Source organism: Falco rusticolus, chromosome 7 (genome assembly GCF_015220075.1).
Source record: "Falco rusticolus isolate bFalRus1 chromosome 7, bFalRus1.pri, whole genome shotgun sequence".
NCBI classification, from domain to species: domain Eukaryota; kingdom Metazoa; phylum Chordata; class Aves; order Falconiformes; family Falconidae; genus Falco; species Falco rusticolus.
The window spans coordinates 65256260-65278161 of record NC_051193.1 but is presented as its reverse complement, the minus strand read 5'-3'; the positions used below and the strand labels follow the sequence as shown (position 1 = coordinate 65278161).

Genomic DNA, 21902 nt, shown 5'->3' with positions numbered 1-21902 from the left:
TGTTTTTTTTAAGTTAGGTTTATTTAGCAATAGAAGTATGTACATGTAAGAGAATCCCCTGCAGCATGAGACATGCACAAAGCAGTGAGGGACTGAAAGTGGTGCTGCTCAATGGCCTTCCTCATCACCTGTCATCCCACTTTACTCAGCAGTAGGGCCAAGATTAGAAAGGGACAGGTGAAAAATGTATCAGTCCATGTGGCAGAGTCTTCAGGCAGAGCCTTCCCAGCAACCAGTATTAAAACAAGCGGGCGCCATAGCCAAATGTCTGTTTAATGCCCTCGAAGTAGTAGCGCTGCCAGCCTTGCTTTGTTCTCTCCTCCTCGCTGGCAGGAATGCCCTTGCCTTCCAAGCACACCTCCGTCTCACCACCTTTGTCAGTGAAGTTCAAGGTAATTGTTGCAAAGTGCCCTGGAGGAACCAAAGCAAATCTCTCAATAGTGTGTAGTATAGTATATGCTGCCCCAAGGAGCTACTCTGCTCCTCCTCTCACATGGCACCACTGAAAAGACTCCTCGGGATCCTTTCCAGAGGATCTATTTATGACAGCTGCAGGCGTTCCTCAGAGAGAGAGGGAGGAGAGGGCTCCCTCTTCACGGGGTTTGAGGCAGTTGCAGCCACAGCTGAGCAAGCTGTTCCTAATCCCTGGCTGCTGCTCTAAACCATGGCTGATGATTCTGACCTGACTGTGTGGGATATGAAGGTGGGGTATGGCTGGTGCAGCTCCCAGAACACCCACGTGCTCCCCACTCATGAGCCAGAGTACGCTCTGGCAAGTGGGGCTGGAATTCTTCAAACACAGGCAAGGCTGTAAGACCATAGTCCATTTTTGGACTACTTACCAGCTGGCCAAGATTTAAATCTCCATTTCATAACAAGTTGCTTCTCAGGGACCTTGAAAAGAGAGAGAGAGACTGAGTAGTAATTTTTTGCAAATCCTGCAGTCTAATAGAAAATAACTAGAACTGTGTTGATCTGAAGCCTTAAGAGACCCCTTGAGAAACACATACACACAGAGGAAAACAATTTTAAGCATCGTTTCTGCTCCTCTTCTAGGAATGTAGGCCATAGTACGGCCCCAAACACTGAGACAGCGTCCCTGTCCAGAAGACTTCAGTGGCAAGAGGGCCAAAGAAGAAAAGGGTCAGTTTTATCTTTAACACCCCTCCAACCCCTAATAAATAAGTAAAATCACACAAAGACAGGGCAGATGCATGACTCGCAACCAGATTTTCTCCCCAGCCTGAAGTCCCATACATTAATCCATACTATAAGGAACAGTTCAGTAGCCACAGTGATTAGAGATAATTATTGGGCACCAGGCAGAACCCTGCAATTAGCTAACTGAAGCACTGTTACAGAATTGATACCTCAAAAATAAAAAGGTTGCTCCTGAGCAAGACACACCTGCACTAGTTAGTACTTACTAGGTCAACAAACTCTCCCGTGACACTGCCATCCAGCAACTGAAACTTGCCTCCTTTGTCAGCCTCCAAGGCAGCTTGTGCATGGGTGAAAGCTTGGACCATCTGAAAAGAATTCAGGAGGAGACCTGTATTACTTGACACTATCTGGTTGCAAACTTGCTGCCCGATGCCTCCCAACCAGCTACAAAAGCTCTGAAAGACGACATTAAGTCAATAGTGTAAGGTCCTCATCAAGAAAAAGACAAAAACCCTGTCCTGGCCAGCAAAGCAAGGTTATCGCCACTACGGCAGCATTCTGCCTGCCAAAGGAAAAGAACCCCTAGTTTTCGTATCCTATGCAGTGTTCTGTAAGCCACACTTTGATTTACTCTGTTTATTTCTTTATGAAACCTAGTTCTAAGAAAAGGTGGTATTTTTTGCCGCCCCCTTTAAAAAAAAAGGGGGGGGAGGGGAGGAGCAAAAGACTAAGACCATGTTTAAATAACGATACAATGCTGCTCTCTCTTCTTAAACCATATAATAGTGTGCAGGACAGGGGAAGCTACTTCTGAAGTACGCTTTGATAGCACCTAACCTTAAAATGAAAAAAAAAAAAAAAACCCAACAAGCACACAACTGTAAATCCCAAGAGATCTGACCACATGCAGTAAGGGATACACCTACAGATAGGTGCTGACAGCAGTCTGGCACTGGCTTCTGGCTGGCATTAATCCCCTCTTGTCAACTGTGTGAAAAGACACACACAGGAGCTTTAAGCAACTGTTCTGCAGACCGGCTTTCTTACCCCATTCTCATGGATTGTGTGTGTCCTACAGAATGCCTTAAAAAGCTTCTAAGAAACAACCTCCTATGTGCAAAGAACAACTCTCAGAACAAGCCTGGCATTACCTCCTGAGTAACAAATACCCGGTAGAGCTCCTCTGGAGATGTTAAGAAGGTGTCCTTCAAGCTGATCTTACATGTAGGGATCTTGACTCCTATGGATTTGGACTGCGACGTGGCAGTGCCACTGCTGGCAGCCATCTAACAAAACAACAAGCAAAACGTACATACACATACTTTTTTCACCAATAATAATAAAATAATAATAAATAAAATCAACAAGTGGATCACATATCCAAGAGAAAACCCGAAGGCCTTTGGTAAAGATGTAATTAGGTACAACTGTATTTCAGTATAAAAAGCACATTTATGACCCTGCTTGAATTAAGAGATACCACGTGCTGCAAATCGAAACAGTCAGGCCTACACCACAGACTGCCAATTCCTCCATATATTTATCCTACAAATAGCATAGGTTGCTCCTATAAGCCCTGGAATCTAATACTGTGTACTTTTCTTCACAGATCCCAAAGCATGTTTGCACAGTTTTATTTACCTTGCGGTCTTCTGCTTTAGGAGCCACCTGAGGTGTTGTTTCCATGTGTTCACCATTCACTGTGGGCAAAATCATGCCCTGGGTGAATTCTGGAAAGACAGGAATGCGCCCATGAAACTAATAAAAGATCAGGTAAACCTTTTAAATATTCTTTGAAATACACAATCAGAAGGGTTTCCTGTTTTTTTGCCTGCTTTTGCTAGTGCCCACAACTTGAAACAGTTAAAAAAAAGTAAACAGACTTTTTTTTTTTTAACAAGCAATTAATTCTTCTTGCCCTCAACTACTCTCCACTGAAGACTGTATCAGAACCTGCCTACGCTAACAATTAGGAATTTACCTCCTCTTCCTAGCCTAGAATACCAATCACTATCTTCTACATGTTGCTCTCATATTAATGTTAGCCTTACACTTACGTAACTTTTCCCCCGTCTCACTCTCTGATATAAAGAGCAGCCACATCTCAAATACTCTGATCTTGCTGGTCTAGACAAACCAAACCAAGCCCTTCCATTTTTCAGACTGGCTCTCCCATTTCTCCTATCATTGTAGTACAGAATAAAATTACTTCTGACTCCTTCTTTGATTTATCTTTTTTGACACCAGATGCCAGGACTAAACACAAAAACCCAGGGGAGGTCTCTCCAGTGCCCTGTTCAGCAACACCAGCACTTTTATAACTCCACCAGAAGTTTCAGCCTCTTTCAGCATCATGTTTTCTTTTTCTCCAGCTCTATCACTTCTGCCTTTACCAATTATAAAACAGGGTTCCCCTTCATCTGTTCAATCTAGCAAAACTCCATTACATAGCAGAATTTTATTACATGCATTCAATCTTGTATCCCACAATACTTAGTTCCCACCTATTCTTATTTACTCCAGCCCACAAGATCATAGTTGTTCCTGAACAACATTCTCATCTTCCACTGGGTGACTGCATCTCCCACCCTGAACACTAGAACACCTGGAAAAAAGAGCAAGGGTACAGAAATTTGACCCCAGAAAACCAGCAACCAGTGGTGGTCTGTACTTAGCAAAAGCTGAATATCTAAGCATGTGTAGCACAATACAGGTAAATGGATATAAAAAGCAACTGTAGGGTCCCCAGTCTGTACTAGATAGCAAAGCCAAACTCAAAAAGCATGCTGATTTAACTACAACTGCTGGCATCAGATTTATCTCCTAAAAAAAGATAATGTTGATCTGGAAGCTGAGACAGCTTATTCAAGGACACCAACAAAACCTGCAGAGCTATATCCAGTTGTCAGTTACTCTCAAATCCAAAGAACACTAGATGCCTTTACTAGCACGGCAAAAGAGAAAACACAACAACCTAGAGAGAAGATACCACCTTCCAAGGGAATATGAAAACTAAAGTCCAGGTTGGGCCACATGCAGCGACTGATACTGCGTCACTGAGGTAGCAAACACATTTTATACTGGTTTCAATTTCTCTCTAGCTGACCTTCAGCATATGAAGGACATTCTCAGTTTTAAAACGTAAATCCAAAAATGCTGTTTATTATTGGGTTATCACTAAAAATAGTCTTTCTGGGTTGTGCTACAGTGCCTACAGACAGAAGTGCTTCTTACCAAATGCTAAGCATTATCAAGAGACGGAAAAGTTGGTATTGTTGCTCTGACACCTTCCTGTCAAGGTGAGGTGAAGACTGATATTCACTCCCATTACCCCCATCCCTTCTTTAGCATTAGCTCATACGGATTCCCGTAACACTTCTCCCTCTCAGTTACATACCTGTTTTGAGAGTACTGATGTAAGTTTTCATTGCATCTCTAATTTTTTTTGCACCTTCTTGCTTCATCAGGGTCTTCAAGTTAGTGTCAGGCTCATCTTTGGCAAGGCTGACATGGATCTAAACAAGGAGGGCACGTGCTGATTAACAAGGCCATACTTGCACGGTCCTTTTAATACTCAATTCAACATCACAGTTAGACTTTGGCCAAACTTTCACAAGCAGCAGTGCAGTTTTATTAATCTTTCACTTTATCTCTCTCAGCCTACAGTAATGTATGCATGTACCTAGACACCTTCAAGTGCTATAGAGCCCTTACATCTAGAAGGCAGGAATTAATTTGGTAAAGATACAACATGATGGGAAGGGACTCCTTATCAGGGTATGCAGTGGCAGGATGAGAGATAACAGTATGAAACTGAAAGAGGGAAAATTTAGATTAGATATTAAAGAAGAAATTCTTTACTGTGAGTGTGGCGGGGCACTGGAATAGGTTGCCCAGAGAAGCTGTGGATGGCCAACCCCTGGAAGCATTGAAGATCAAGCTGCACAGGGCTCGGAGAACCTGGTCTAGTGGAAGGTGTCCCTGCCCATGGCAGGGGGGTTGGAACTAGATGATCTTTAAGGTCCTTTCCAACCCAAACCACTCTATGATTCTATTAACTTAAGCAGTCTCTAACACTAAAATTTCTACACAAATGTTCTAAAAAAAGGTAACATAGAAGGAACTATTAACGCGGTGAGGATTCCTGTTAGAACAACCATACAGCCAGCAGTATCAGCCTTTAGCTGTGCTTACCTCAACTTCATCGATGTCATTTTCATCCGAGAGATTAGGAATCTCCACGTAACCTTTGTATTTCACACCTGTCTTTGAGGTGCCTGCAATTACAATCATGTTGTTCAGATCAGTATTTCTTACTCTGATAAGAACCAAACTTGTGATGTATCACAAGACAAGACTTCCTCTTATTGTTATTTCCCAAATAAGTATCCTTATCCTTAATCTTACACTTTGACTCTGGCCTTGAAACAAGAGGGGAGAACATCACTCACCAGTCCACGCCAGCTTGATAGCCCACTCATAGAAGAAGATAAGTTTCCCTTTGCGGTTGTTAATGGAGGCCTCTCCCTCCAGCTTGCTCACTTCTGTCACCTCACAAGCCCCTTCCTCACCCTCCACCCTGACAGGCAGGAGGAGAGTTTTCAGCCGCTCTGTGGACCAGTTGGAGGCATCCCGCTCTGTCCTGCGAGAGAACCGGGCACTGTGAGAACCTGGGCCAGGCCACACCGCCAGCACACGCTGGGGCTATCCAGCCTTGGCCTGGCCCGGCCCAACACACACACAGGGACACGGAGGGTCACACGGGGATCCACGGGGACCCCACACAGGCCACGCACACACACGCCGGGGCCTTCCCGGGACACCAGCCCGTCCCCCCCCCAGCACCAACAGGCACACAGGGGAGCGCGGGCAGAGCCCTTCCCCGGGGCACCGGCCGCCGCCCCCCCGGGGCAGCGGGCCCTGCCGGGTGGGCCCCGGCGCCGGCCGGCCGGGCGGGCAGCCCCGCTCACCAGTGCCAGTTGTTAACGTTGGTGGCGTCCGCCCGCTGCTCGACGATCCAGCGCGGGTCTCCCTCTCCCCACTTGGCCATCGGGACCGCCGCCGCCTCCGCCGCACCGACCGCCCGTGGAAACTGCTAGAACCGCCGGCCGCCGCGCCACCTCCCGGCTTCCGGCACGGTCCCTTCCGGCGCCTCCCCCCCGCCTCGCCGCCGCCTGCCTCCTTGGTTCCGCCGCCCCGCGGCCTCCCGCTGGCGCCGGCGCTCCCGGAGCCGGCCCCGCCACCCCGCCCCGGAGCCGACGGCGCGGGGCACGCCGGCACTCGTAGTGCGCCAGCGGGGGGACGCCGGCCCGGCCCGGCCCGGCCCGGCGGGGGGACTGCCCGGCCCGGCCCGGCCCTGCGCTGGCGGTGCCCGGCGCGGGAGGGGAGGCGCGGGGAGGTGAGCGGGGCCGGGGGGCGGTGGGGCCGGGGGCGGGGCCGGGGGGCGGCGGGGCCGGGGGGTGGCGATCCCCCGCCCCCCACCCCAGGCAGCCGCTGTGTTCCGTTGCAGATGAGCAGGGCCAGGGCGGACGAGGAGGAGTACTGGCACAGCTCCAAGTTCCGGGCCTTCACCTTCGACGATGAGGATGACGAGCTGTCACAGGTAGGGTCTGACCCCCCATGGGCAGCCCCACCCGCGCCCCATCCCTAGCCAGCGCCTCGGCCCCGCGCTTTGCTGAGGGGCTGCGCCTCCTGGGTGGGTGGGATGTTGCCTCCTGCCCTCTGAGGTGGCCGCTGAGGGCTCCTGGCTCGACCCCCACGGTAGCCAAACCGAAATCTCGTTAGGAGCGTGGGTCCTTGCCCGGGCACCAAACTGCATCTCCTGCTGGTTGAGCTGTCAGTGCCGGTGGCATTCGGGTTCCCGGGGTGAGGAATGGCTCCTGTGTCTGCTGAACACCCACTGGCGTAAAGTACCTTCTCCGAAAGAGGCAGTGGAAGCTGAAGAAGCTGTATTCACAGCTCTGAGGGGGATTGTTTCAAGGTAGTAAGAAACAGAACACACTCTGTGACACTGATGGTCTTTATACAAGCCCTTTCTTTTGTCCGTAGCTAAAGGAATCCAAACGGGCAGTGAATAGCCTTCGGGATATCGTCGATGATGATGATGACGACCTTGAGAGGGTCAGCTGGAGCGGAGAACCTGTGGGAAGTAAGTGCAGAAGTACCAAAAAAGTTATCCTGGAGACAGAGGGAGTTTAAAATTACAGCTTAGGTCACGTTCTTTAGTTGAGGTCAGGAGTACTGCTTACTATCTAATCCTTAATCTTTAATTCCAGTCTCCTCAGGTCACATTGTGAGCCACTTGCTTTACCTGTGTGGTTCCACTGAAAAGAGAGCGAGCAGAAGCCCAAACTACATAAAGCAATGGCATGCAGACAAGTGGAGGGATCTCTCTGTGTTTCTCAATATGTAGCCCAGCTTAGAGCAGATATTTTGGAGGTTATGGCTTGATATTCATCATGCTCAACCGGCCTGCAGGATTCTAGGTGATCGTTTCCTTACGCTGCTGCCTGAAAAGGCACCATTTAAAGTTCTCTGCTTTCTCCTCACAGCACTTTAATAAGTTATTGCAAGGCTAACGGTCTGTTTACAGGTTGGCCCTTAAGCTTGAAGTTTGAAAGGGAATTGTAAGCATTAAGCAAATATGTTTCTAGTGATGATGGGAGTGAACTTGTGACCCAGACATGATGCTGTCTCCTGCACTTGGGAGTTCGTGACGCACAGAATATGTGGCACTTGCTAGCCCATATCAAGCAGTGAAAAATGACATTTGGATTACCTAGAAGACCTTCAAAGACTCTGTTCTTTTTGTCTTATGCTGTAGCTCCTCCCTCTGGTTCATACCATTTCTTTTCCTACCCAAGGTCTCTACCTATCGGCTTTTTTGCTCTATCACCCTGTCCTACCATGTGTGTGTTGTGCAGCAGCGTGAAAAGAAGGGAAAACTGTGTCTCAAACAAGCAGGAGGGAGACATATTCATTGTTGCTAGCAGCATATGCGTATTGATAGCTGTTTTGTCTGTGTGAGGAGGAAAGCTATCTCAGTTTTCCAGTGTTCACGAAGGTATGCTCTTTATGCTGCTGTAATTTGAGGTAAACCAGGGATTCTCTGTCTTGTTCTGTACCTTTAGAGCAAGGGTTACGCTTTATCCTATGCAACAGCACATAAGTGTTGAGTGGTCTGTGCATTTTTTTGTATAAGCCATAATCAGCTGTACGACATTGCTGAAATCAACCATTTGTGGAGGGCAATGTGCAACTGTTTAATGAGCTGTGTTACATGAGACCTGGGATTCTGTACACTGCATCTTGTTAGTGCTGAGCATCCAAGTTATCAGCATGTGCTACTGCAGAACTGACCAGGACACGCTTGGTAACATTGCTGCTGTTAACATAAGATCATTCTTTACAGACTGGTTTTCTCTTTCTCTGTTATAAATGACCTTTGTCTCCACATAGGTATCTCCTGGTCAATCAAAGAGACAGCCTCCAGCAGCACTAGCTCGCTGGAAGGCCGAGACTCCAGCCTACAGAAGGGCTCTTCCTCCTATGCTGCTTTTCCCAAACAAGTTTCCTCCTACTCCCTAAGCAGCCTATTCAAAGGTGAGGTTCTTCTTATACAGTATGGACAAATGGCTTTTCCCTCAAGAGCCTTAAGGGGCAATTGTGTTGTGTAAACCGTTTTCTCTTAAGTGTATTGCAAAGCAGGGAAGCTCTGATCTCTCTTCAGTGTGCGAGTGTATCTCTTACTGGTCAGAAATTGAAGACTGCCTTGTGCTGACAGTATGGGAGGGAGCTTTGGAGACTATGGCTTCTTAAAAGCCAGGTTCCACAGAACAGCAAGGTAGAGCACAGCACTGTACAGCAATCTGTTTGCATGGTGGAAAAGAGCAGCCTGCAAAGGAACTGGCATGACCCATGTGGCCCTCATTTGATCTTCAGTACCATAGAGAAGACAGGTTGATTGTCCTTTATTGGGAGCTCAGCTGGCTGCTGTTGATGTTGTAGTTGGTTCAGCTTGGTAGCATAGCTGGTTATGGGGGGATCTGCACAGCAGGCCATGGGGAGTCTTACACAGCTTGCAAGAGTTCAGCTCTGTTGTCTCACAGCCAGACAGCAAAGCAGCTTTTACTTTGTCTCTTTCTCGGGGGTGGTTTTTTACTCTCAGCTTTGGTAATACAGTGATAACAAAAGGCATCCACATCGCAGCTCTGGTGAGAGAAGCTGTCCGTGCTGCCATGGACTGAGCAGTGTGTGCGCTTGAGCCTCTGCACTGCAGGTAGATGAGTGAATTTAGGCTCTCTAACCTCTCCTGGCCTCAGCAACAAGAGGGCAGATGGGGCCAGGGTGTGATATGGTTCGTGATGCCACAGACAACTTCAAAGCCTTCGACTGCAAGCTGGTGAGCCGCGGCTGTGCTGGCGTAGTGTGAATCACTGCACAGAGTGGCTTGTTCTACAGTGGCATGGCTATAGCACACTGGCTTGCGGTCTAGGCTTGTGTTCCCTCTGCAAGAGATCTTGCTGGGGAAGAGACAGTCTCTCATGAGTGGTTGTTTTGATTTCAGGACGAAACAGACTTCCAAGTTTCCAGTCCCTTTCAGATGGTAAGTTTTGAATCCCTGCCTCATTTTGGGAGGGGTGCAGATTTATGTAAACCAAAGCATGTCCAAAAAAAGGAGAAGTGTCATCTTCCTTATGTAGCAGAAACTGAATCATGGGTTGCCTGAAAGTCATTCAGCAAAGAAATGAAAAGAGTTGGCCAGATGGTTTGTGGTGATCTGCTTATGGACAGCTGACAACCGTTGGGTTTAGAGCAGCTTTGTATTGCTGTTTGGTGCTTGAGTTTGGGTCTTCTACGATGAAAACCAAGCAAAGGGCTGTTTTGGAAGTGGGTGTGAATTGGGATTTTGATGTGCTATTCAGCTTTGCCTTTCCCTCTCAGCCCTCTCTGACACAGGAGTTAAAAACTATGCCCCAGAGCTGCGCAGACCGAAAGCTGAGTACAAGGTGAGCAGCTTGTGTTTGTAGTGTGTTGAGATCAGAGTACTGCCAGGAGAACTTCGACTGTGTTGGTTTCATGGAAGGTGATTAATCACTATTTCAGACAGCAGAGGGCAATGCAGGGAATAGGATAGAGAGCTGCAAAATGCAGCCTCGCAGTAATTCAGGTGTTCTCTGCTTTTGCTCAAAAATAGGGAGCCTTGCTGGGGGTCTTCGTTACTCCTGCTAACAAATGGCCCAGCAGTCTTTTGTGAAAAGGATTTCTATATGGTGCTTTGCCTGTAAACTGCTTTCACGCTGGGTCAGGTGAACTGGCATCATGTGTGCTTTCAAATTTTTTAAATCTAAAGGCTTCTAAATTTCTTGTTCATGAATCACTGGGACAGCACAGAGGGAGCTGCACAGAGGTAGAGTTCTAGTTGGCAGGAATGTTCTCCCACATAGGCAGTGTTAGGTGTTGCAGAAACTAGTGGATTTTGGGAGTGGGTAGATTCCTCCTGCTAGGTGTGATGTTGTAGTTACATGTCCCCTGGTCCAGCCAGTAACAGGACCGAGCATGTATTCACACAGCTGCCCACATGGATTAACGCAGACAGAAACCAATGCCTTTACCAACAGACATGTAAATGCACCACACTCAAGCCTGATCCCCAGCCTCCTTTCTGGTTGACCACGATTGAGTTCCACTAGTGGAACATATGCATGCTCTATGGGTCTCTCCAGCAGCTGGTCTTAGACAACCAGTTTGTTTTGTAGCTGAATCCCAGACCTCAGTCTCCTCTAGTTGCTGGCACCTGGACCCTTGAGTCCCTAGGGTTCATGGTCCCATTCTGCTTCATGGTAGATTGTTTGTTCTACTCACTGGCTGGTTGAGCTTGAAGTTTACTAGCTTTCACATGAACTGGGAACAGAGAGCCCACCCACACAGAAGGTAGTTAAATACAGAGTTTAGTGAGAATGTAACACAGACTGCAGTGATCTATTGCTGGGCTCAGTCAGACAGGCACACTAACTAGTCACTTGTTTACACTTGGCTGGCGCTCTGTGGCCCATTTTCCCTGTTTTCCCATGCTTGTTCCTGCCCAATTCATTTCGATCCATCCCTTTCTCTGCTTTTTGTCTTTTCCTGTAAACTGCCATAACAAGCCTCACACGTTTGCACAACCTTTTTAAAACATCCCAGGGTGCCCTTGCATCCCATACTAAGTCCTGTGCCTCTTTAGGGTTGCATGTTGTTTGGGGAAAGTTTCTTTGGTTTACTGATCTCAGGAGGGTTTTATGCAACGGATAGTGACCTAATCTGTCTCATTTGCTGGTGGGGAGGAGTGGCCGAGTCAGTGTGCTCAGATTGCCCTGATTAGGTTACTGGGTTTTCTTCATCTGTCCTTGGCCATCTGATCCTCACCAGGTTGATGTGTTTATGTCGATTAGCTATTAATCACATAATCTAACAGACATCACTTCCTGAAAGCACAGCAGGAGAAATAAATGTGCCCTCTTGTGTTCCATTCTGTGCCTGCAGAGGCAGTGAAGCAGGAAAGGGAGAGGCTGTACAGCTCCTTAAAAGCAGGTAGGAGTATTGTAAGTGGGGTGGAACAAAGAAGGGAAAATTGGTGTCAGCTTTGAACTAGTGCTCTGACAGTGACAGGCTGAGGAGATGCTTCTGGGCAGAGGAACTGGAGGGAACCCTGGTGCTCAGGATGCTCTGACACTCAGCTATACGTTGACTTGAGAGGCTTGTGTGCAGTGATCCCCTAATAGGACTGGGTTAATCCTTCTTTTCATTAGATTTGGGTTTTTAATAAATCTTCAGCGAACTTAAAATTCAGTGTCCTCAGAGCTGGTTCTGGTTACTCTCTTTCTCTGGCTCTTCTCAGGCAGAAGGCTGAATTACAACTGCTGGCTCAAGTGCCTTACAGAAATTTGGCTGCCCTCTTGGATTCTGAGTTCAGGAGCGGTTCAGGCCGCTGCCACTTTTTATCCAGTGCTTCCAGATCCTAGTGGCTGTTGGGGAAGAGCTTTGGTCATTGCAGCAGTGGTAGCGTATTACCTTAAGATGGCCTTGCCCCAGGCTTCAGTGCTCTTGTCACACTGTGCTAGTCCTGTATGACTCTCCAGGGTGGTTGCCTGAATTTGTTGTTCCTGCATAGTCCGTGCTGCTGTGGAAGGCTCACCAGCAGAAGTCCGTCTGAATTGTAACAAGAAACTGACTCCTTCCCCTCAGTTTTGGGATTGTTGGTTTTGCGTGTATTTTGTTTGTCCTTCTGAAAGCAACATTGGAGCTTTAATTTATGAGGAGGACAACCTGTGAAATGCACTGCTTATAAAGGATATGATGGTGGACCTTATTGGGGCAATAGAAAGACTCTGTGTTTGCATCTGAGCCTCTATCTTCCTTTCCCACCAGCACACACAGTCTGAGGGCTCAGCATCTGCACCTGAACACTGTAGGGACGCATCCTGCCAACAGCTCCCCTAGAGCAGCTGAATGATAAGTCTGAGAAGCTACACATGGGCCGTCACTCTGATCCAGCACAAGTGGGTGGAAAGCAGCTTGGGGACTGCTGGTGTGATCTGGCCTCTTGGGGCTGAAGAGCTCTTTATTTTCCTTGTGGCAGGATTACAGCAGTGATTGGAGCCCTAAGGATACGGTCAGGCGAATGCAGAGGGGCAAGGTAAGGCCTTTCCACTTGCACCTGCTTGCAAGAGTCAGAGGGTGAGTGCTCCTAAACTGCTTTACACTTCCCTATGCTCCTGGCTGTTCTGGGAGTAGGGAGGGGATCCGTGTTGCCTGCAGCTCCCCGCAGGGACAGTGCCCTGCCTGTGTGCCGCTGTGCCGGGTGGCAGTGCTGGCATCACACTAGCTCAGGAGCTGCAGGAGACCTTCAGGCTTTTGTTGCATTGTTTACTTGAGTCATCACCTCAGCTAGGCTCTGACGGGAGGTATCTGTACTGCTGTGTTCCTCTGTACCCTTTGTGCTTCTTGGGGCTGGGTTTATGGAAAAAAATCCAAGGGTGTGGGGCTCTACTTCCCTTCTTGGTGGCAAATGGAGGGAGAAAGAAACAATCTTGGTTACTCTGAAATCTTCGTCTTGGCTGCCTCAGTTTGCAGTAAGCATATAGGGAGCTTGTGATTTTACTCTGCATGTGTCTCCTCAAAGGCTGAGGTGATCTAAAGGCTGAAAGAGGCCACAGTTACGGGGTAAGAAGAAGGGAGGAAGTCTTACAACTCTATTTTTCTGGTCTCCTCTGTTGAAAGGGCCCTGTAGAGTTCCTTCCTCCTGTGGTGGTTTGTGGTGCACAGGGAAGTTTTGCCTCGTTACAAGGGTGTTTGTGCTGAATGTACAATGTCTCCTGTCCTAGCCTGGGCAGTAATTCAGGCTAACTCTGCAACCCCTGTGGACAGATTCCCAGGGATGGTGCAGCATGTAGCATAGAAGTCCTCCACTGGTTGGGAGGACAGTTATTCATATTGCTGAAAGACTCATGGGGGAAGAATAAGTAGTACCTTGGGGGCTGTTTCAGCCTGCAGATTGTCTGATGTCCCTTATGCCTACTTACACGTTTTCTATCTCCAGATCTGCTCTCTAGAGAGATTTCGCTCCCTGCAGGACAAGCTGGTACTCTTGGATGAAGCTGTGGCAGGGCACGATGGGAATGTCATTACAGCTGTGAGTCCATATAGGGCTGGGACTTTCTGGGTGACCCCACAGAGCGTGCTTATGTGAATGTAGTCAGTTGGCCACCTAATCTTGCAAGATAGGGGATTGTTCTTTACTTCAAACCAAAAAGTTAATGGAAAGTATCAAAGCTTAAGACTGGGAAGTTCCATATTCCTGCTGGCTTTCCTGCCACCCTGGAGAATTCATGTCAGGTTAATAACAAGGAACCTGATGCTTCAGCCTTACTGATCTTTGCAGCAGCTTCTTGAAGGCTGACGTTTAATTTGCTCATTGCAGCACAGAAGATTTGAGGGTCCTCTCCAGCTTACCTGGCTTCCAAAACATCAGGCAGCAAATGGGACTGTGTCAAAGCTTCCCTCATCCAGGTCTTTTTAACCTCTCAGAACTCTCATGGAAAGGTTTTCCTTTCTAAATCTTGGTCTCGCTTATCTAAGCTCCAGTGTAGAAGCTTGGGCAGGCTTCCAGACAGCTGTGGCAAGTGTCTAGTGGGCAGTAGAATTCAGTTCAGTGCTGTAAGAGCTGTGTCTCTAGAGGCCCTTTGCAAAAGCTTCCCCAGGCCTTGACCATTTTGCTGTCTCTTAATTCTGGTGAAGACTGATCTGCTCAGCTGAGACTGCCTCTCTGTGCTCACAGGTCCTGATATTCCTGAAACGGACGCTAAGGAGAGGTAAGTGTGACTGCAGCCAGGGTTTCTATACTGTGTTTTAGTTAAGGGCAGAGCAGCTAGTTCTTTGGCAGGGTGAAAGTCACAAAGAGAGCATGTGGGATATTGCTACTTAGCTGAGCATGAAATATTTTTGCAGCAAGTGTAATATGGGAGGGGGGGATGATGATGCCCACAAAGGTCCCGAGAGGTGCTTTAAGCAGTGATACGTGGTAGTGGTGATGGGGTGAATGAAAATGAACCTGTAGGGGTAATACACTGCTGTGAATTCAGCTGGCAGCCTGGTGAACGGGCTCTTCTCCTGTGCTCTAGCCTCCAAGGCTGTGCTTTGAGATGGGATAAGGTTATTGAGTCCTGCCAATGGCTTGTAACTCCATGCACTGTGCTTAGCCCTCTCTGGCTTGGTAGTGCCAGCTTGCTTTACTCACCTGTACGTATCTCTCTCTCCTGTAGAGATCTTGTTTCGGGAGCTGGAGGTGCGGCAGGTGGCCTTGTGTCATCTGATCCATTTCCTCAAAGAGACGGGTGAGCAGAAGTTGCTTCTGGATCTGCTCAGGTGAGGCTCTTGCCCAGTCTTGTGGCAGGGCTGAGCGCACTGCTAGGAACCTGTCTCCAAGTTAATGCTTCCTCATTCTGTTTTGCAGGTTCCTAGACAGGACTGAGGAAGTTGCTGTGAGTATTTCCAGGAGCAGAAGCTCCCTTTCCTCAGTTAAGAGGGAGTGTGGTGGGCCAGGGGAGGCTGGTTGCAGGATGTCTGGTAGTCAGGCAAGAGCCTGGCATCCCCGTTTTGCCCTCTGAAGTCCTATATCTCCCAAATCCATGAGAACAGACTGTGCTTCTTTTCCCAACCCCCTCCAGCTGTCCCAGTACCGGGAGCATCTGAACATCCAGGATGTAGAAAAAAGGAGGGAATTTCTGAAAGGCTGCATTGGGTAAGAAAAAACGCAAGAGGGTGGGAGGGATGCGGGTGCTTCGCAGAAGGTGGTAGTAAAGAAAATTAGACGTCTGTCCCAGTGACACAGCTTCTGTAGTTTGAAAGCTGATGCTAGTTTTGCCTCAGTGGGAGTAGGTTGTTGTGGACACAATGTAGACTTTGGAAGGATTTGTGGTGATGACTAGTCCAGCAGCTTTTGCGGCTTTCTTGGGGGCAAAGATGTTTTAGGGACCTTCTGATCATTGACCCTTCAGGTTGTGAAGGATGAAAGCTTGGGTGCCTGAGCACTTGAGGGAATTGGTAGCATCAGCTTTAGATTGTTCTGTAAGAGGTGCCACATAATTTTTCCTTCTCTGGAACCTGTCTAGGACTCTAGAGGGTCAGTTGAAGAGGGCAGTGGGGCAGGAGCATGAGTACCTACTAGCCACTCAGGCTGGGGAGAATGGGAGGAGTTCCCCACATCTCTGTGGGGAGCATGTTTGGTAGAGAAGAGCATCCTTCGAAGTGTTCTGCATTAAGAGCTGCTGACAGTGTCTCTTTCCTCCACGTCTGGCCAGGCTGCCATTTTCAGCCGAGGATACCTCCCACATCCAAGACCATTATACCTTGTTGGAGCGACAGATCATCATTGAGGTATGAAATCTTCCCTGCTGGTCAGGAGGTGACTGGGACTGGCTGTGAGATCTCTACCTGTCCCTAACTTGTACCACTTTGGATCTAACCAGCTGGTCCTGGCTAGTGTAGTTTAACTGCTGTCCAAGCTGCTGTGCCAGGCACACCTGATGAATACCAGACCTGAGACTTCATGGCATGTTGAGGTTGTGCTTGTGCATTGCTATTGCAACACTTTCCCCAGGTCTGTACCCTGCAGCTAGGTCAGGCAGTTGCCCTGGCTCATGTTTACCCTCTCTGTCTTCCTCCTTTCACAGGCCAATGATCGGCACTTGGAGATGGCTGGGCAGTCTGAGATATTTCGGAAATATCCTCGCAAGGCTTCAATTCTCAACATGCCACTAGTGACCACCCTCTTCTATTCCTGTTTCTACCACTATACAGAGGCTGAGGTGAGGAGGATCTGGGAGAAGAGTTACATCTCATCCCTGTAGTCCTCAATGTGTGGGGTGGTTGAGATGGAGCATGTTAAGGAAAGAAGGGGTATGAGGTCCTATTTCATCCCTCAGAGAGACCTGGAGGAACTCAGCTCCCCTTGTCTGTCTGGCACAAGTTCGGAGTTTTCTTTTGTGCTCTAAGGTGGGACATTCAACATGGGACAGCCTGTCAGGGAGTTGCTTCCTAGAAATCACTTGTATCGCTATGGCCCTTAATCCCGTGAGGCTGAGGTGCGCAATACTGGTCTTGGAAGTGCTGTAGTAGGTGCACTAGGTTGAGGATGTAGAAGAAACCAAACCAGAGAGCTCATGAGGTGGGGTAGTTGCTCTCTTCTGCCAGCTGTTTCCTCCTGTGGCACTGACATGAGCAGAAAGCGGTAAAAACATGGGGAGATACACCCTGTGCAAGGCAAATGGCAAATACCTTACAAGTGGTGTCTGAACCTGTCCTGCAGCCTGCCCTGCTGAGTTTGTACTGACCCGTCTGCTCTCTCTAGGGAACGTTCAGCAGCCCGACCAACCTGAAGAAAACATTTAAGGTGTGTGTGTCTCCTGTCATTGTGGCAGCCCTAGTGGAAAATGTGGGCAGCCAAGTTGTACTTAGCGAGGGGGCTGGGTACCAAGAGTTCAAGGGGCTCAGCCCTGAGATGGGGAGGGGGGCATGGCATCCTCCTCGAGCAGAGCCATTCTGGAGGCTCAGAGAGGCAAGTGCGAGCTATGTGGAGGCTTTCACTGGGTGCACCCTGGCTGCAGCAGCACTTGCAGATCCCCCACCTCCTGCTCTCTGCAGTGCTGGTCCTGACCTTAGACAGCATCTCACCTCCTTGCTTAGCTGTTGGTGTGGGTCTTGACAGGGCTGGGGGCAGATGCCGTTCCTGTCCAACCCATGCAGGCCTTCTCAGCTGTGCTGGTGCTCTGAGCGTAGCTTTCTGCCTTGCAGATTCCCGATAAGCAGTATGTGCTGACTGCCCTGGCTGCCCGTGCCAAGCTGCGAGCCTGGGATGATGTGGATGCCCTCTTTACCACCAAGGTGAGCTGCGGAAAGCCTTGCTGGGGACTCAGTGCCAAGTACTGATATCTACTGCTGATAGCTGGGTTGTTCTGGAGTTGCTGGACAGACTGGTTTTATTTCAGCAGGGCCCAACACCTCTGCTGCAGCGTGTTGCAGTACGTTCCTCCTCTCCCTGCGTAAGACCTCTGCTGAGCCTGGCTTGGCTGCAGCAGCAAGGTCAGAGAAGGGGACTACCTTTGTGCTCTGTAACCAAAGTGTTTGTAGCCAAGCTACACAGCCACTGCATGAAGGGCTCTGCCAGTGGTGCACGTGGTGGCTGGTGACATATGTTGCTGACACCGAGGGGGAAAACATGTTCTTGTGGCTGGAGGGGTTGCCCTTTAGGATTAACATAGGGTTTGGCTCTCCTTTCAGAACTGGCTGGGCTACACCAAGAAGAAAGCACCTATTGGCTTCCATCGGGTGGTGGAGATCTTGCAGAGGAACAATGCTCCTGTGCAGGTGAGCAAGGAGCTGCCGGTTATGTCGTCCTCCTCTTTGTTGGGATTTGATGTGGGAATGGTTCCCCAAGCTTCCTAGCTGGGAGCAGGAGAACAGCTTGCCAAGCTGCTGGCTCTGCCAGGTGGGTGCAGCATCAACAGGAACTGTGCATGGTAGTGAGGGCTGGGTCCTAGGTCTCGCTGCAAGAGGGACAGCAGGCCTAGAGTTGTCTGGGAGGTCTCTCAGTGCATTGCCACCTGTGTTTGCTGCATTAACTTCTCTTACGCTTAACCTGGCTGGCAACTGTTAACCTGATCCATAGGAGTGAGGTAGCCTAAGACTCTGACCTTTGTGAGCAAAGCTTTACTGCCTCTGGGCTCCTGAACAGTCTTGTCCTAGTCACTTGTTGCCTTAGGAAGGAAGGGGTCAAGTCTGTGTGAGCAGCAACCTTGAAAGGTTTTGTGACTAGGGTGAGGGAACGAGTCAGGAGGTACCCGCAGAAGGGAGCTGAGACACTCTTCCTTCTCACAGGTTCTACAGGAGTATGTGCGCCTGGTGGAGGATGTGGAGACGCGGTTGAACCTCGCCACCAAATACAAGTGCCATGATGTTGTCATTGAGGTAGGTTCCTGGTGTGTGTGTCAAGAGATGGGACAAGAGCCTGCTTTTTCTCCCTAGCTTTCCTGTGCTCTGCCATGTGCTGCTGCTGCTATGTGCCTGTTGGGGTTTTTTTTATTCCTGTGGCCTGGGAGCAGTGATATGGTTCCCAGTGGAAACCAAGTGAGCTAGGAGAGTGGCTCCTAGCATTTGTGCTGTGGAATTGTGCTGTGGTGGGAACCTGAGGGGGGACTGAAGAGTTGCCCTGCTCGTCTGCAGGCAACGCACCATCTAACTGCAGAAGTGTCCTTGAAGAGTGTCCAGCTGAGTGCTGGTTTTGCTGTTTGTCTAGACATACAGGGATTTAAAGGACCGCATCCAGCTGACAGCATATAAATGCAAGGTGGAACGAGGCTCTGCAGAAGAGGAGAAGATAAACAGTGTTCTCAACAACACAGTAAGAAACACCTACTTTTTCTTCCGGAATCTCATCAGAAACGGCTGTAGGTTAGGTGTCAGGGCATGGCTGTCCAACATACTTTTTGTCCTTGCTGGGAAGCTAATCTTACATTTGGAGTTGCATTCAGTGTAGGAACAAAGGTTGAAACTGATAGAAACGGCACCCTCTGGCCGTGGTTGTCCTTGTCAAGGATTGGGACTTGACAGCTTGGCCCCTGAGGGATCTGTGTCCAGCACTGGTATTAGTCATGTCTCGTTCTTCCTTCTAGCAAATCCGATGGAAAAACTGAGCACCTGTGAAGCAGCCTGCTTGGCCGTTGCCTTGCCAGTGAAAGAGGAAACTGCAAAACCCAGTCCGGTGCCAAGAGAGCAACTCTGTTACTACTCATTGCATGATCAACGTTTGTCAGTGACAGTGGGTGCCCGTGGTTTGTGGGACAGTGGCATTCAGGCTGGGTGAAGGCAACTGTTCCAATGTAGCCAGTGAAACCATGGTACTGATCCAGCAGGGTTGATTCTTTTTGGAATCTGATTCTCTTTAACTTGGCTCACTTTTGTTTGTGGAGGGAAGTTGCTGGGCACAGCAAGGTTACGTTTGCTCTGGGTGGTGCCTGGGCTTATTCTTGCAAGAGGAACAGGTCAGTCACGTTTGTGGGTCTCATCACCAGACAGTGCTGACCAGTTCCTTTAACACTCAAGCTGGCTTGAGCATCACCAGTCATGGCTGTGGCTGGAGTAAAGCCTACTGGACTATGTTCTCTCAGCATTGAAGAGCGTGTTGGGGGAAAGGAAAGGACCAGCTGCACCTTAAAACTTCCTTTCTTTTTTTTTAATTTTTTTTTATTTTGTGTTGGTTTGTTCTGGCTCACCCTAGGAAAAGTGTTGTACGCACTCCTGCAGAGAGCCAGGACAGCAGCCTCTGCCAGTATCCTTGTGCTGGCACTCTGCAGCTCTTGGAAGATCCTGTTATCAGGGAAGAACATGCACCTAGTGTGGAGCTGGTCAGAGCCTTGCTGGGCTGGATGGAGCGCAAAGAGAGACCCCTCTCAGCTGGCACAAACCTGCTGGCCCCAGCAGCTCTTTTCTCCGAGAGTGTTATGCCAGGAAGGATGAATTGCACTTTCTTAGAAACACAACTCCTCAGGCAACTGCTGGCTTCATCCTTCCAGACCTCACTTCAATTCCTTAAATAAAGCTGTCTCTTTCTCCTTGGGCTGTTTATTTCCTTCCCACACAGAGCACTTTTTCACCCTGTGTGCTCATCCTGAGCAATTTATCACACCTCTGACAACGTGAGTATGCAGGGTGTTTTCTCACGTCCTGAAAAGCACAGTGTGTGTCACCATGGTGTGGCTTTGCTTGCAGTGGTACCTTATTTCACACCTTCAATGCCATCAGCACAAGTGAATTAATTTTAATGTTGTAGAAGAGTTTGCTGCCACAGGGGCTGGTCACACAAAGGTGAAGGTTATGTGTAGCAATGTACCAGCCTGAGGGCAGTGTTCCAACCTCCTTACTGCGCTGTGTGCTTTCAGGGGTTTTTTTTGTTGGTGTTTGGGGTTTTTTTTTCCTCACAGAATCATTTAGGTTAGAAGACACCTCTTGATCTAGTCCAATCCTGCTCAAGCAGGGTCACCTGGAACAGGCAGGCCAGGACTGTGTCTATTTGGGTTTTCAGTATCTCCACAGCTGGAGACAACCCAGCTTCTCTGGGCAACCTGTTCCTGAATTTGACCACCCTCACAGCAAAAAGGTGTTTCCTTGACTTCAGATGGCCTCTCGCATTTCGGTTTGTGCCCACTGCCTCTTGGTGTCACTGGGTACCACTGAAAAGAGTCTGGGTCCCCCTTCTTCATTCCTGCTCACATTAGTACTTGCACATGTTAGTTAAGATTCCCCCCTGAGCCTTCTCCAAGTTGAACAGTCCTAGCTCTCGGCCTTTCCTCATATGAGAGATGCTCCAGTCCCTTGGTTATCTTGGTGGCCCCTTGCTGGACTCTCCCCAGTATGTCCATGCCTCTTTTTGTACTGAGGAGCCCAGAAGTGGACCCAGCATGCTGGGTTTAGGCAGGAAGGATCACCTTCCCTAACCTGCTGGCAGCATTCATCCCAAGGCAACCCAGGGTGCTGTTGGCTAGGGTAAGGTTTGCTGCCAGGCTTTCCCACGCATTCCAGGCCAGGCCACCGCTTGGTTGGGCTTTACATTGGGGAGCAGCAGGAGAAGCTGAACGTATCCTTGGAGTAATGTGGTGAAGCCACAAAACAGATCTTCATGCCTGTATTCTCCAGGCATGGATCCTCGCGTGGTATGACCAGTGCTACAGATGGTTAAGGGGATGTATAAGTCCAGCAGCAGGGGAGCCGTGAGCTGGCTGTGCCTGCTGATCCCCTGAGCGCGGTGTGCAGTTTGCAGGATGCCATCCTTCTGACCTGTGGGTATTGCCGCTGCCAGCGTCCCAAGCAAAGCAGGACTACTTGTAACATGAAATGCTGATGTGCCACATGGGATGGAGTTGTTGATTTGGTTGTTCCTCACACCCCAATTCTAGAAGCTGGGTACCAGCTTTGTGAGCATCTTTCAGAGCACCAGGATACCGTGGCTGGTGTATCTGATTACACGTGGTGCATCAGGGAGTGTTTGTCCATAAGGCAGCATTTGGCAGCCCCAACAGTTACTCAAGGGTTCCTCCGAGGCCACAGCTCACAGGCTGTCCTTGACTACTTGTGTGGGCAGGAAAAGGAAGATTTCCAGGGCAATGTGTCCTATGGCTGGGGAGGGTGTGGTTTGTGTAAGTAGT

General features: G+C 49.1%; 2 protein-coding genes across 2 annotated transcripts; one reads left to right on the top strand and one right to left on the bottom strand.

The window, feature by feature from the left end:
* On the bottom strand, window positions 1-6297 carry AHSA1 (activator of HSP90 ATPase activity 1). Its single transcript, XM_037394524.1, has 9 exons — window positions 6135-6297; window positions 5616-5806; window positions 5359-5441; window positions 4562-4679; window positions 2806-2894; window positions 2316-2450; window positions 1428-1529; window positions 843-894; window positions 1-411 (listed from the first exon to the last, which is right to left on the bottom strand). Exons 1-9 carry the CDS (start codon window positions 6212-6214, stop codon window positions 239-241), a joined length of 1023 nt encoding a protein of 340 aa, XP_037250421.1. The 5' UTR covers window positions 6215-6297; the 3' UTR covers window positions 1-238.
* A 153-nt stretch (window positions 6298-6450) lies between these two features.
* Window positions 6451-20315, top strand: VIPAS39 (VPS33B interacting protein, apical-basolateral polarity regulator, spe-39 homolog). Its single transcript, XM_037394523.1, has 20 exons — window positions 6451-6562; window positions 6674-6766; window positions 7213-7312; window positions 8623-8766; window positions 9731-9769; window positions 10108-10172; window positions 12785-12841; window positions 13745-13837; window positions 14483-14516; window positions 14967-15069; window positions 15158-15185; window positions 15372-15445; window positions 16005-16080; window positions 16377-16511; window positions 17054-17095; window positions 17497-17586; window positions 17983-18069; window positions 18580-18669; window positions 18998-19102; window positions 19374-20315. The coding sequence occupies exons 2-20, from the start codon at window positions 6674-6676 to the stop codon at window positions 19392-19394; spliced, it is 1476 nt and encodes a 491-aa protein (XP_037250420.1). The 5' UTR covers window positions 6451-6562; the 3' UTR covers window positions 19395-20315.
* The last annotated feature ends 1587 nt before the right edge of the window (window positions 20316-21902 follow it).